We start from the raw sequence: 13,934 nt of genomic DNA, 5'->3' as shown, positions 1-13,934 counted from the left end.
AAAAGTCCAAAACACTTAAGTTTTATTGAAAATGATAAAATACAGAAACACCAGATTCTCACTGTAAAGTAAAATTGACAGCATCTTCAAGACCTTTCCTAGTACTGAACCATTCTTGTCACTACTGAAAAACAAAGCCAAGTTCCATATCCAACATAACAAATGAACCTGCTGGTAAACATTCTTCTCATGGTTCTAGCCCCTACCTTATTTTTCTAAATTTTACATTTGTATCTTTTTAAGAATAATGTTTTTTTACTTAATATTTGTGAGAACTGGACTTTCTTCATATTAATTACCAAAAACCCCCTAAAACAAAAACCACACACACCCTACTGAAACTCAGATAAAATATACATTTGTTCATTAAAGCTCACCTGTTTTAGATAATTTTTTCTCTTCACACATTAGCATAGTAAGCCAATGTTTGATCCATGCTGCAAAAGCTATACAAAATGAAAAGCCCTGTTAATTCCCTAGGGAAACCTTAAGGCAAAAGCAAAAGCCTTATGCTACAAAAGAAAAAAAGCAGAGGCATTGGGACAGTGGAGACGGCTCAGATGAATAAGCACCACAAGGATGAAAATGACAATTTTTGTACAAACATATGCAAGAAGATAAAGCCCAGAAAGAAACATTAAACATCCATTTTCCTGCAGAAATAATCATGTCAGATAACTTGACTCCTAAAACAAATTGTTTGGATTTTAATTAACAGAATCTTAATTCTCTCCTGTATTTACCAATAGTATCAGAGCCTTGTTCTAGGGCTCTTCTTTCCTCTTTTCATCATATAGAGCTTTACTCAGAGGACTGCCCAGGAATCCTTTTAGAAGACAAAATCTTGGCATGTTTTGGGTCCTTAGGAAAGCTGTCGTCTCTCTTTCCATTATAACACTAAGACTAACTCAAACTCCAGGCAGTTATTTTATGTTTTTGAGTTGTACTAGAACATATTTTTTAGCACAGAGATTGCTTTAAGGCTACAAACTTTACAAGTTGGTCCCATTAAACAATGACCTCGAGGCAGGAGTTTTTCAAACGGCATGAATCAAACACTTGCACATTTCAACAGAATACAGTTTACATTCATCTCTAAGTCTGAGATTAAGAAACTATTAGCTGGTTTCCAACTGGTTTCAATACTGGTTTGAAGTTTGAATAATTTCACTGTGTAGACATAAATATTTTGTTTAAATATTAAACATTAAATCTTTTCCTGACTATCCAGACAGAAATAGAGAAAGCAGGAACAACAGGCAAGAGAAGAAACAGTCCAATTAACAGACCTGTGACTTCTACGCCATCTGTAACAAGGAGAGGGATTTCAGTATGGGTTTCCAAAATGCATGGAAGCTGGTTTCTAAAAATTCACCTCTACTTAGCATAAACCATGTTTTTCTACAAAAGGTATCTGATTCCTACTAAGAGAGAAGAAACACAGAAAACAAAACAAAAAGAACTGGGGTGGTCTCCTGTTATGTGATGGAAGGGCCAGTATTACACTATTACACTCATTTAATAACTTATAGTGAATATTCTGTACCAATAAAGGAACTGTCATTTTACTTTGCACTATGAGTCCTTGCTGCACAGAAGAGCTCTTCCTGAGAAATTAAAAATATTAAATCCTGGTTATCCCTAACAGACACCTTGAGCTTGGTTTAGGTACTCAAGATGATCTCCTGCTAGCAGGAATCTATTCTCCACTAGCTTTTAGGCTTACTGCACAATAATTTAAGCACCAGACAAATTGGCTAGTTCAGTAAACCTGAATGTCACTTGCCCATGTATTCTCGGTTAATTATTCATCGTTTTCTAAATTAACATTAAAAAACTCAACTCGCTAATACAACTTTTTTTTTAAACTACAGAAGTTATCGATGCTGGGTTTAGCAGACAAAGCACTTCCTTAGGATTAACTAAAGGATGCTTCTCCCATAGGCAGTTTGCAGATGGGTTACCTCAATCTTTTTAACTATCAAAGTTAATTAAGTTGTAAACATTACTGAATAACTGGGCTTATCAATTATGCAAAGGAAACCAAGGAGCAACAGCAGCACAAGGCAAAGCCTTAAAGGAACAACCTTTTCTTTGTATTTTCATTGCATTTTCAGAGGCAAAAAGGAGAGCTACAATGCTACTGGCTATTTAATAAACATAGCTATAAAGAAATGACAACAAATTTATAAATGTCAAGGCCTCTGTTAAACTTCTTAGCAATAAGTTTAAGCTACTGCTTTCTTTTATCTTTCTCCTCAATCATATATAGTCACCATTGCTTATACCTACAGACTAATGTGTGACTTAATTGTCAAGGTACTTGTAGGAGCACCCTTCGTTCTTAACATCTTCTTCAACTCGAGAATATTATGCAAGTGTCTGAATAGTTTAGACAATAGTGACAGATAGCTTCAGTTACTCTTACACACACGGCTTTTATACTTGGCCTTTGAAGAAACTGTCATCCACCATTCCTTTAAAAAGCCTCATAGAAAACTGCTTTTCCCTTGAGACAAACTTCCTTGGCAAAAAGTTGAATTCAATAAATGGCTACCCAAAATGAGAGTCCCACCCCAAATCACAGGTGGAGATATTATTACACCCGTTTCATAAAACTTTCAAGTCCCCATACTATCCAAGTAGGCCCATGACTGAACACAGGAGCCTTCTAAAATTTGACAACTTTAGTGTAGAAACTGGTTTCTAGAGTTCCATCTCTTCTTCTGTGTTAGCAGCTGTCTCCAAACTATTGTAAAGAGGCATCCCTGTTTGCCGAGGTTCTAAGAACAGTTCAGTTCTCTGAGGGAAGGCAGTGCCAGCAGCTCCATGCTTAGTTTGGCTCTCTCCTGTGTAGTTCTTAGCATTAGATGATGGCTTTGGCTTATCAGAAAGGAGTTCAGGGAGAGGTTTCCAGAGCACAAGCTCCATGGAAGGACGGCTCCTAAGACAAAAAAAAAAAAAAAAAAAAAAAAAAAGTGATTATCACAAATTTTAGGACATAGAAATAACAGCTGTATGTTGAAAAGCTAACATTTGCTTTTCAAATTGCTATTGCTACCTAATACTTTACAGTCAAGAACTGACGGCATCAAAACAGTTTAGATTTAGGACAATCCAAACTGAACTTTATAAAGGCCAAATATGTAAAATGACAAAGCTCTGTATGCATTTTTAAGGAACCCAACTGGATATATTCATTCTGCGATTAGAAGTAATCTAAACATCCAATGTGAAAAATAAAGCCCTTGATTTAACTTAATGTTACAAATTTTTCTTGGGGTTGTGCTTACTGTTAGCAGATATGGGCAGCTATCTTGTACTAAAACATTATAAATGAAGATAAAACACTGGACAAATATATCAAAAGTGTCTCAGCTGCCTTTTGCTTAGTATAGCTATGAAGTGTAATGCTTTGCAGTTAAGGCAGAATGACTATGTTGTACACACACACACATCCCTCCCTCCCACCCTGAGGCAGTGATGGTTTCTGGGACCCAGAGGCAAATAAGGCAGAAATAAAATACAAACAATGTAGAACACCTGCAAAGGCTAGCTTCTGGAAAACTACCAAGAGAGAAAATGCCATGTTTTCTGCTGGAGAGTAGTGTAACTTGCTTACTTTTGGCTAAACTATTTACCCACCCTCAGGGGTGGGTATTTAATTATAAGCTCAAGCTAGGATGCTAGAGCAAAACCTCTGTGATCTAACACTAGAACTTCTGAGCACAAATCACTTCCATTGTGGCCAAAGGCAATAATGCCTCATCTATCTGGCTTCACTGGGACTGGAGTCCTTAGAGGCTTTTTTTTGAGACAGAGTCTCACTTTGTTGCCCAGGCTAGAGTAGTGTCAGCCTAGCTCACAGCAACCTCAAACTCCTGGGCTCAAGTGATCCTACTGCCTCAGCCTCCCGAGTGGCTGGGACTACAGGCACATGCCACCATTCCCGGCTAATTTTCTCTCTCTCTCTATATATATATATTAGTTGGCCAATTAATTTCTTTCTTTCTTTATAGTTAGAGATGCGGTCTCACTCTTGCTCAGGCTGGTTTCGAACTCCTGACTTCGAGCAATCCGCCCGCCTCGGCCTCCCAAGAGGGTTTTTCATACATCTGAAACTTACCCTCATAGAGTATCAAGTCCTTCTAAAGTCTTTTCTAGGCAATACCTAAATGGCACTTTATAACTTGACTATTTTACATAGCAGATAATGATGACTTGAGATCATATAGGCTCAGGGACTACAGAATTACAGGGCTAATCATTATTTCTTAAATTAATAGGCCCCAGGCCACTACACTTTTTAGGTTCTTGTGTTTGCTTTCCAGTTTCCTCTCTCATCCTCACATTGTAGTCACAACTTCCTATCAGGAGTTTTGTTTGTTCTCTTCTCACTTGATGTTTCTCTTTCTACTCTGATGATCTAGGAAACCATTTAACTGAGCTTATTAAATTAAGAGCAAAATAGCTCTGCTAAAGGCCCTGAGGGACTATGCTATGAGCCAAGAATATGATCTTAGTGCTGGTACACTTTGTTTCCTAAGTCTCAATGGTGTTCCTAGATAACTTAGAGAGCCAGGTAAAAAAAAGAGGCTTTGAAATGTGATTCCTACATGCTATCACAAGAATTTCAGAGAATGGGCTCTCTCTTGCCAGTCATCCCATTCCCAAATACTAGACTGAAGTGCATTCGTTTCAGGACTTCAGAACCAAGGCCTAAGTAGGCAAGGAGCCACTCTTGCATACTTCAGACTCTTGCTTGCAAACATTTTGCTCATGCTCAGTGAACTGAGAAAAGGCCTGTCTCTAGCCTGGGCTAAATACAAAATCTGTGCTTTCACTTGCCTGATGATCAGGAAATGAAGAGCTAACTAAGATATAGGAAGGACAGTATTTAGACACTGGGTTTTCCCTCCAAGATCATAATTAAATAGAAACCGAGCACCAAAACTTACATGGACTCAATCATTTTCTTCGTAAAGACTTCATCAAATTCCCTCTTCAAACCAGTTTTCATGGTATCAGAAAGGACAAGACTGGGGAGATGATTAACATTTCTGTCAGCTTCAACTTCTTCATCTTCGTCAATTATCCTAAATAAAGGCAGCAGATGGAGAGAAAGAAAAATATTTAAGTCAAGCTATTACATATTCTTCTAGTAATTAGACAAAATTTGAATAAAAAAAGGATCAACGCGGGCCAGCATGTGGTGGCTCACGCCTGTAATCCTAGCACTCTAGGGGGCTGAGATGGGTGGATGCTCAAGGTCAGGGGTTCCAGACCAGCCTGAGCAAGAGCAAGACCCTGTCTCTACTAAACATAGAAAGAAATTAATTGGCCAACTAAAAATATATAGAAAAAATTAGCTGAGCATGGTGGCGCATGCCTACAGTCCCAGCTACTCGGGAGGCTGAGGCAGGAGGATTGCTTGAGCCCAGGAGTTTGAGGTTGCTGTGAGCTAGGCTGATGCCATGGCACGCTAGCCTGGGCAACAGAGTGAGAGTCTGTCTCAAAAAAAAAAAAAAAAAAAAGCAACAGGTGCGACTTGTAAAAGATCAAGTAAAAAATAAGACTATACCTGGGTGAAGAAAGTATATACAGAGGCTGTTCAATATTTCATTTAACAAAAAAGTTTCACATAGGATGCAATCACATTTGAAGAATGTGTCCCAGAAAACCATTTCATAAACCAAAAACATTCAGGGGTAGTAAATGAAAATGCTTAGTACAGTTCTATGAGAAGAACTCACTTCAAAAGTGTACATTCTGAATTCCCTGATTTCTAAAGTCTCTCTGAGAGGTTGAAGATCAAGGTATTATCAAATGATGAATAAGACTAGCTTAAAAGAGTAGATACACAGGAACAGCAACAAACCAGCTATGGGCACTGCCCATTTACCTGTCCTCAATCTCCTGAAGCCTCCTTCGGGCAACTTCACACTGTGGTTCTCCAGTCGTCTGATCCATTTCTTCACAAATAACATCTAACATGCCAGGTACAGAAAGGCCACTAGTGCACGGATTTACTCCATGACCCTCCACACCCTGATGTGCACAAAGAATCCAGTCATTAGGACCAGCACAGAGCTCTGCTTCAATTAGCCTTTTCTTTCTTACAGGACAACTGAAAAATAAAAAAGAAAAAGAAAATTCAATAAAAACCTCAACTAATTAATATAAATGAAATGTATACCATCTCTATCTCTGATCAAATTTTTGTATGAAAAACTCTAGCTTTTTGAACAGTGTGATTACAGGATGGAAAACCATGCACTTTTCTTCCATTATTCTCATAGATGTTTTCTTCTACTGCTCTTCACCAAATTAGGCTGCACCTGCAAGATTTTGCCTTTTCAGATTATAAGGGTTCAATGTGAGAACTTAAAGTCATTCCTACTTATTTGGCTCTGGAAAGATCAAGTGGGAAGCAAAGAAACCAAAAATAGCAATTCAGCATAAACTATATTGTTTTGCTGCTGCTTTCCCACCAAACATATGGGGGGAAGGTCTGGCAGCCATCTTATACTCCTGCAGGGCAAAAATGTATGCCTCATTAGGTTTGTTCCAAGTACTACAGGTGGTGGTGATATCACAGGCTGTCATCAGGCTCTATCAGTCCCTGACCAATAATGGGGTCAGCTTTCCTCCCACCTTGCAACATATTATCTTCACTTCCTAGACAAATTCACATTTCATAGAAACTTTAGAATTCATCAAATCTAATTTCTTTTGCAGATTTGAAAAGTAAGACCTAGAAAAGCTAACTTGCTCTTCCAAAGTGTCACAGTAAAGTTGTGAGTTACATGTTGGGGGACCAGATCCCAGAGCTCCAGAATCCAACTTCTATGCCATTTTTATGCAATCCCTCTGCCTCCTTAGGGCATAACCAGAATGTGCAAGCATTAAGACATGCCCAGTGTTTAGTTTAAAGCTGTCTGAAGCAAGTTAAATAACTGAGCCTGTTGTATTTAAGTATTTACACTAAAAGTACTTTGGGCTGGGTGTGGTGGCTCACACCTATAATCTCAACTCTTTGGGAGGCCAGGAGGGAGGATCACTTGAGGCCAGAAGTTAGACCAGCCTGGGCAACATAGTGAGACACCATCTCTACAAAAAATAAAATAAAATTTTTTTTTATATTTTAAAAAGCCAGGTGTGGTGGTACATGCCTGTAGTCCCAGCTACTTGAGAGGCTGAGGCAGGAAGACTGCCTGAGCCCAGGAGTTTAAAGTAACAGTGAGCTCAAGCTGTGTGAAGGTCACAGGAAAAAAAAAAAAAAAGTTACAGTGAGCTATGATCGTGCCACTGTACTCTATCCTGGAGCATAGAGTGAGATTCTGTCTTTAAAAAAAAAAAAAAAAAAAAAGCACTTCATTGCCCAGGCATCAGCAAGTACCATCTCAAGAACAGAAAACAGCTCTATGACCAAAATAATCATTAATGGCTACCATAGCTTCTGACTCTTTAAATGAGGGTCAAAGGAAGTGGTATGTATTTTACAAGGTGAAATTTCCATTGCATGTTAAGACTGAAAACCAATGTTAAAGTCTCTGGCAATATAAAAACTGACAAGTAATAAGGCTCTCAAAAACCTAATTTTTGATCAGAATCAACTATTAAATAGAATGTATAGTTTATGATTAGTTTTAATTCATAAGAAAGCATTAAGAATGTCTAGCTATACATCAAATACTTCCATAATATTTGGATAGTTTTAAAGTATGTGATTTTTTTTGAAAAATGAAAATAAAGTTGGCCAGGCAAGGTGGCTTACTCTAGGAGGCCAAGGATCGCTTGAGGTCAGGAGTTCAAGACCAGCCTGAAAAAGAGTGAGAGTCCATCTCTACCAAAAATAGAAAAAATTAGCCAGGCATGGTGTTGCACGCCCATAGTCCCAGCTACTCGGGGGCTGAGGGAGGAGGATCGTTTGAGCCCAGGAGTCTGAGGTTGCTGTGAGCTATGATGATGCCACTGCATTCTAGCCCGAGCAACAGAGTGAGACCCTGTCTCAAGAAAACAAACAAAAAAAAGTTACACATGTATACATACATGTATTAAAAAAAAAAAACAAAAAACACAGCCAAGTAAAAGGAAATAAGCTGAGTGCGGTGGGACATCCCTGCCATAGGACTGACCAAGTCCAGGTTTGAGAACAGCCTGGGTAATACAGCCAGGTGACACCAGCACTATACCCTAACCCTCTATTCCTCACTACCCCTGTATCAAAAAAAAAAAAAAAAAAAAAAAAAGAAAGGCTGGTCTGATGGTAGTGAATCATCAGAACTTATTAACATCAGTGTCACTAAAATTGGTATACAACCCCCCCACTGCTAAATTTGACTGGCAACAAAATTCATTTTAGCACTGGAACCCTTTATTCAATAACATCTTATTAGGAATCCCAAAAGATAAAATCAAAAAGGTTTTCTTGTGTTATCCACGGTAATCCCAAAGCAATAAAGAACACAAATATCATCTGGTTCAGTGGTTTTTAAACGAAGGCAACTTTCAAATCTACTGGTTATGACTCTATGTACCAACAAGTTTAAAAAATTCCAAGTTTCTTTTTTTTTTTTTGGAGAATGAGTCTCACTCTGTTGCCCTGGCTAGAGTGCCATGGCATCAGCCTAGCTCACAGCAACCTCAAACTCCTGGGCTCAAGCAATCCGTCTGCCTCAGCCTCACGGATAGCTGGGACTACAGGCATGCACCACCATGCCCGGCTAATTTATTTTTCTATATATTTTTAGCTGGCCAATTAATTTCTTTCTATTTTTTAGTAGAGATGGCGTCTCGCTCTTGCTCAAGCTGGTTTCGAACTTCTGACCTTGAGCGATCCTCCCACCTCAGCCTCCCAGAGTGCTAGGATTACAGGCGTGATCCACCGCGCCCGGCCAATTCCAAGTTTCTGATGGCAAAAAAAATTCATATACAAAGTTAAAAGACAAAGGACAAATTTGAAGAAAACATTTGCAACACATATAATGAACTGCTAATTTCCTTAATAAAGACTTCTTATAAATCAATAGACCAATAAACCAAAAAAACTTGCATAAACATGTACAATCCACAAAATTAAACACAAATGGCTTGATGAAAAGATGTTCAATACCACTTAAAATGAACAAAACACATGCTGGGCATGGTGGCGCATGCCTGTAATTCCAGCACTTTTGGAGGCTGAGGCAGGAGGATCACTTGAGCCCAGGAGTTTGAGATCAGCCTGGGCAATATAGTTGAGACCCTGTCTCTATAAAAAAAAATAGGAAAAATTAGCCAGGGGTGGGGAGTTGGAGTCTACAGTGAGCTATGATTGTGCCGCTGCACTCCATCCTGGTGACAGAGACAAACTCTATCTCTAAAAAAATAAACTTTAAAAATAAACAAATACAAATTAAAAGTGATCCGATTTCTTTAACCTTTTTAACTATAAAATCCTACACACATAAAAAGTACATCAAAAATACAACTTAATGAATAATTACAAAACAAACATCCACAAAAATATCATCTAAGGTAAACACTGCATCCCCAAATGGTGATCTATCCCTTTTTTCTACAGGTAAACACTCAACTCTCCATCTTTTACATTCTACTTTTGATCTTTTACAGTAATTACTTCCTTTTTGAAAAAAATACATTACCACCTACGTAGGATGTATTCCTAAACAATGTTTAGTTTTGCCTGTTTCTGGACTTTATTTAGGAAATTATACTATATGTATTCTTATAATGTTTCTTTTGCTCTCAATATGCTTAAAAGACCCAGTATGTTGATAAGTGTAGTTTGTTTTTCTTGTATAGAGCTCCAATGTATGAATTTGTAATTTATTTTACCCATTTCACTGTTGGAGACATTTGGGTTGTTTCCAGTTTTGAGACATTCTGAACAAGAATGCTATGAGACAGGGTCTTACTCTGTTGCCTAGGCCAGAGTGCAGCAGCATGATCATAGCTTCCTGAAATCTCAAAGTCCTGGGCTCAAGGGATACTCCCACTTCAACCTCCTGAGTAGCTGGGACTATAGGCACATGCCACCACACCTGGGCCAATCTTTGAAATTATTTGTAGAAACAGAGTCTCAATATGTTTCCCAGACTGGTCTCCAACTCCTGGCCTCAAGCCATCCTCCTGCCTCAGACTCCAAAAGTGCTGGGATTACAAGTGTGAACTTCAGCCCCCCAGCTGCTATGAACTTTCTTATATGTGTCTCCTGGTATACATGTGTATGAACTTCTCTAGGAGGGGAATTGTTGGCTCAAAGGGTGTCTTCAGGCTGCACGTCTGTAATCCTAGCACTCTGGAAGGCCAAGGTGGGAGGACTGCTTGAAGCCAGGACTTCGGGACCAGCCTTAGTAAAAGCAAGAACCCCATCTCTACAAAAAATAGAAAAATTAGCCTGGTGTGGTGGCACGTACCTGTAGTCCCTGCTACTTGGGAGGCTGAGGTGGGACAGCTTAGGAGTCTGCGGTTGCAGTGGGCTGTGATGACACCACTGCACTCCAGCAGAGGCAACAGATCAGAACTCTGTCTCAAAAAACAAACAAACAAAAAAGGTGCCTTCAAATTTATTAGATAATGTCACACTGTTTTCCAAAGTGTTTGTACCAATTTATACTCCCATCCATAGTGTTTATTTAGAGTTCCTGATGCTCCACATGCACTCCAATATCTGAGGGTGGAGTGGTATGTCATTGTGGTTTTAATTTGCATTTCCCTAATGACTGATGAGGTTGAATACTTTCTCACTTGGTTGGTCATTTGCATATCCTCTGTGGGGAATTCTTTTACTCCTTTTTCCATCAAACTGCCAATGAGATGCAATTTTTCACCTATCATTTAAGCAGCGATACCAAATTTGAAAATAGTTGTGGTGAGAAGATGGAGAAACATGCATTCTCAGTGTTAATAAGAGTAAACTGGCAAAAACTCTTGTTCACAATTTCAAATGCACTTTTAAGACCCAGCAATTCTGCATTAAAGAACCCATTCAGGGCCAGCGCTGTGGCTCACGCCTGTAATCCTAGCACTCTGGGAGGCCGAGGTGGGCGGACTGCGGTGGGCGGACTGCTCGAGGTCAGGAGTTAGAAACCAGCCTGAGCAAGAGCTAGACCCTGTCTCTACTATAAATAGAAACAAATTAATTGGTCAACTAATATATATAGAAAAAATTAGCCGAGCATGGTGGCGCATGCCTGTAGTCCCAGCTACTTGGGAGGCTGAGGCAGGAGGATCACTTGAGCCCAGGAGTTTGAGGTTGCTGTGAGCTAGGCAAACGCCATGACACTCACTCTAGCCTGGGCAACAAAGTGAGCCTGCCCCCCCCCCAAAAAAATTAAAGAATCCATTCATCTACTTGCAAACATATACAAAGAACTTCAAAATAATGGTCATGGTAGAGTTGTAATAGCAAAAGATTAGAAATTACTCAAAAATCCATCAACAGGAGACTGGGTAATTATCTATTCCTAGTCCCATTCAACTGTTGAAAAGAAATTAGGTAAAACCGTTATGTGCCAATATGGGAACAAGCTACAGTAAAAGGAAAAGATAATGTATTGCACAGTTATGAACAGTATCTTTCTACAAATGTAAAAAACCAGGGGTATATACAATTATAAATGTGTAAGTTTTTAGATTAATCTTGCAAAGGAAACATAGGAAACAGGTAACAGGGGTTGCCCCTGTAGAGAACTGTGCCTGCAGAGTACAAGGCATTGCAATATGTATCTTCTGAATTCTTTTACTTTGTGCATGTAACAGTAACATGGTTCAAAATTAAAACATTACAACTGGTTGTAGAGTAACAAGTTTCCCTGACCTGTCTGCCAGCCACCCAATTACTTTGTCCAAAAGAAAACTGATGTTATTACTACTTTCTTGTGCCTCCTTCCAAATACATGCCTAATGTTTTTTCACTTAAAACAAGTAGTTTAGGATATAACACAGGTTAAATTAACAGTGGCCACAGTGTGAATAAATGGCCCCTGAAACTTACTCATCATCTTCCTCCTCTCGCTTGTGTTTCTTTTTACAGCGAACGGAAACACTGTTGAAACAAACAAACAAAAATCAGTCAATTGGTAAATTTGAGCATCTCTTGTTCCTGGCTCCAATAATCCTGCTCACCCCCACATTCCAAATGTCTCTTTCTTTGCCGAGTGGGGCAGATACAGGTCACAAGGTCAGCCTGGTAAGACGGAGTGGTCCGGACACAGCGAGACACTGAAGCCTAAACTTGCCATTATCAAGTTAATGGGAAATAGATTAGGGAGGACCAGAGTAGGAAACGTTCTCCGTGCAGGCGCTTTATTCCTGTGCTCAAACTAGGAGGACCCATTCCTGTCCCTCGCTTTGTGGACGAGGAAACTGAGCGTCCGAGAGGCACTGAAAGTTGTCACATCAGCGGCCGCGCCGGGGGCTGGAAGGGAGCGCGGCACTAGCTGAGGGGACACCGGGCTCGACCCGCCCGGGTTCCAATTGGAAAAGTCTCACTCCTCGGGGCGCACCGGGCCGCGGTTCGAAGCGGAGTCCCGGGCTGTGCCGCCTCAGGCGACTTACAGTTAACGTCTCAGGAGATCAGTTTCCTCATCTGTAAGCTGGGCTGGGAAGCCTCCCGCGGAAAGTCGTGGGGAGAGTTAACGAGCCCGCGCCCGCTCGCCCGCCCGCCGGGCTGCTCACCGTCCGCGCGCTGCGCTCCAGCCGGGGCTGCTCGGGACTGCGCGGAGTCCCGGCCGCGGGGCCAGCTCGGCGCCGTCCGTCCCCAGTGGGAAGGCCCGGCCGGGGAAGGCCGGCGGCGGCTGCAGGAAGTCCGAGCTGCCGCTTAGGGGGAGGCCGCTGAAGGGCCGGCCGAGTGCGGCCATGGCCGGCGAGACGAGGAGGCTACGATCGCGACCCCGGCCGCCCGCGTCCCCAGGTCCGGCAGCTGCGGCCACGGCGACAGCCAAGAGGCGCCCGCCTCCGAGCCCACTCCGCAGCCAGCTCGCGACCCCACGTCACACCTTCTAGAACCCTCCACCCTTGGCCGCCCAAGGGCACGCCGGGATTTGTTGTGTGTGGAGAACCGCTGCCGCTAGGGATGCCGGGAGTTGCAGTCTTTCCAGACTACAAATAAGATGGCTGCCTCTAGTTTTTTTATTTTTTATATTTTTTAATTTATTTTTATTTTTTTGCGGGGGCGTGAGGATGGCTCCTCCTAGCCCAGAATAAGACTTAGGTTCAAATCCTCACTCCGCAAATTATGTAACTTCCTTGTACTTCAGTCTCCACTATAGTAAAATGGGTACCTCCATGGCCAGGCGTGGTGGCTCACGCCTGTAATCTTAGCATTCTGGGAGGCCAAGGCGCGAGGATCGCTCAAGGTCAGGATTGAAACCAGCCTGAACAAGAGTGAGACCCGTCTCTACTATAAATAGAAAGAAATTAATTGGCCAACTAAAAATATATAGAAAAAAATGAGCCGGGCATGGTGGCACATGCCTGTAGTCCCAGCTACTTGGGAGGCTGAGGCAGAAGGATTGCTTAAGCCCAGGAGTTTGAGGTTGCTGTGAGCTAGGCTGACGCCATGGCACTCTAGCCTGGGCAACAAAGTTAGACTATGTCTCAAAATATATATATGTGGGCCGGGCGCGGTGGCTCACACCTGTAATCCTAGCACTCTGGGAGGCCGAGGCGGGCGGATTGCTCAAGGTCAGGAGTTCAAAACCAGCCTGAGCGAGACCCCGTCTCTACCATAAAAAAAAATAGAAAGAAATTAATTGGCCAACTAATATATATAATATAAAAAAAAAAATCAGCTGGGCATAGTGGCTTGTGCCTGTAGTCCCAGCTACTCGGGAGGCTGAGGCAGGAGGATCACTTGAGCCCAGGAGTTTGAGGTTGCTGTGAGCTAGGCTGATGCCACGGCACTCACTCTAGCCTAGGCAAGAAAG

The 13,934-nt window shown here is 41.3% G+C and overlaps 1 protein-coding gene across 1 annotated transcript; it reads right to left on the bottom strand.

Moving 5' to 3' along the window:
* On the bottom strand, positions 1-13,041 carry CCDC117 (coiled-coil domain containing 117). Its single transcript, XM_075996664.1, has 5 exons — positions 12,685-13,041; positions 12,002-12,052; positions 5,903-6,127; positions 4,959-5,096; positions 1-2,944 (listed from the first exon to the last, which is right to left on the bottom strand). The coding sequence occupies exons 1-5, from the start codon at positions 12,864-12,866 to the stop codon at positions 2,707-2,709; spliced, it is 834 nt and encodes a 277-aa protein (XP_075852779.1). The 5' UTR covers positions 12,867-13,041; the 3' UTR covers positions 1-2,706.
* Positions 13,042-13,934: the final 893 nt, after the last annotated feature.

This window comes from Microcebus murinus, chromosome 22 (genome assembly GCF_040939455.1).
Source record: "Microcebus murinus isolate Inina chromosome 22, M.murinus_Inina_mat1.0, whole genome shotgun sequence".
NCBI classification, from domain to species: domain Eukaryota; kingdom Metazoa; phylum Chordata; class Mammalia; order Primates; family Cheirogaleidae; genus Microcebus; species Microcebus murinus.
The sequence above is the reverse complement of the archived record's forward strand: the minus strand, read 5'-3'. Positions and strand labels throughout refer to the sequence as shown.

Excerpts from the sequence above, each read along its gene's own strand:
- CCDC117 (XM_075996664.1), bottom strand. The coding sequence starts at position 12,866 with ATGGCCGCACTCGGCCGGCCCTTCAGCGGCCTCCCCCTAAGCGGCAGC. Across the intron at positions 5,097-5,902 it reads CTTCAGGAGATTGAGGACAG|GATAATTGACGAAGATGAAG; the intron begins GTAAATGGGCAG and ends GCCTTTATTTAG. Across the intron at positions 2,945-4,958 it reads AAGAAAATGATTGAGTCCAT|GAGCCGTCCTTCCATGGAGC; the intron begins GTAAGTTTTGGT and ends TTTTTGTCTTAG.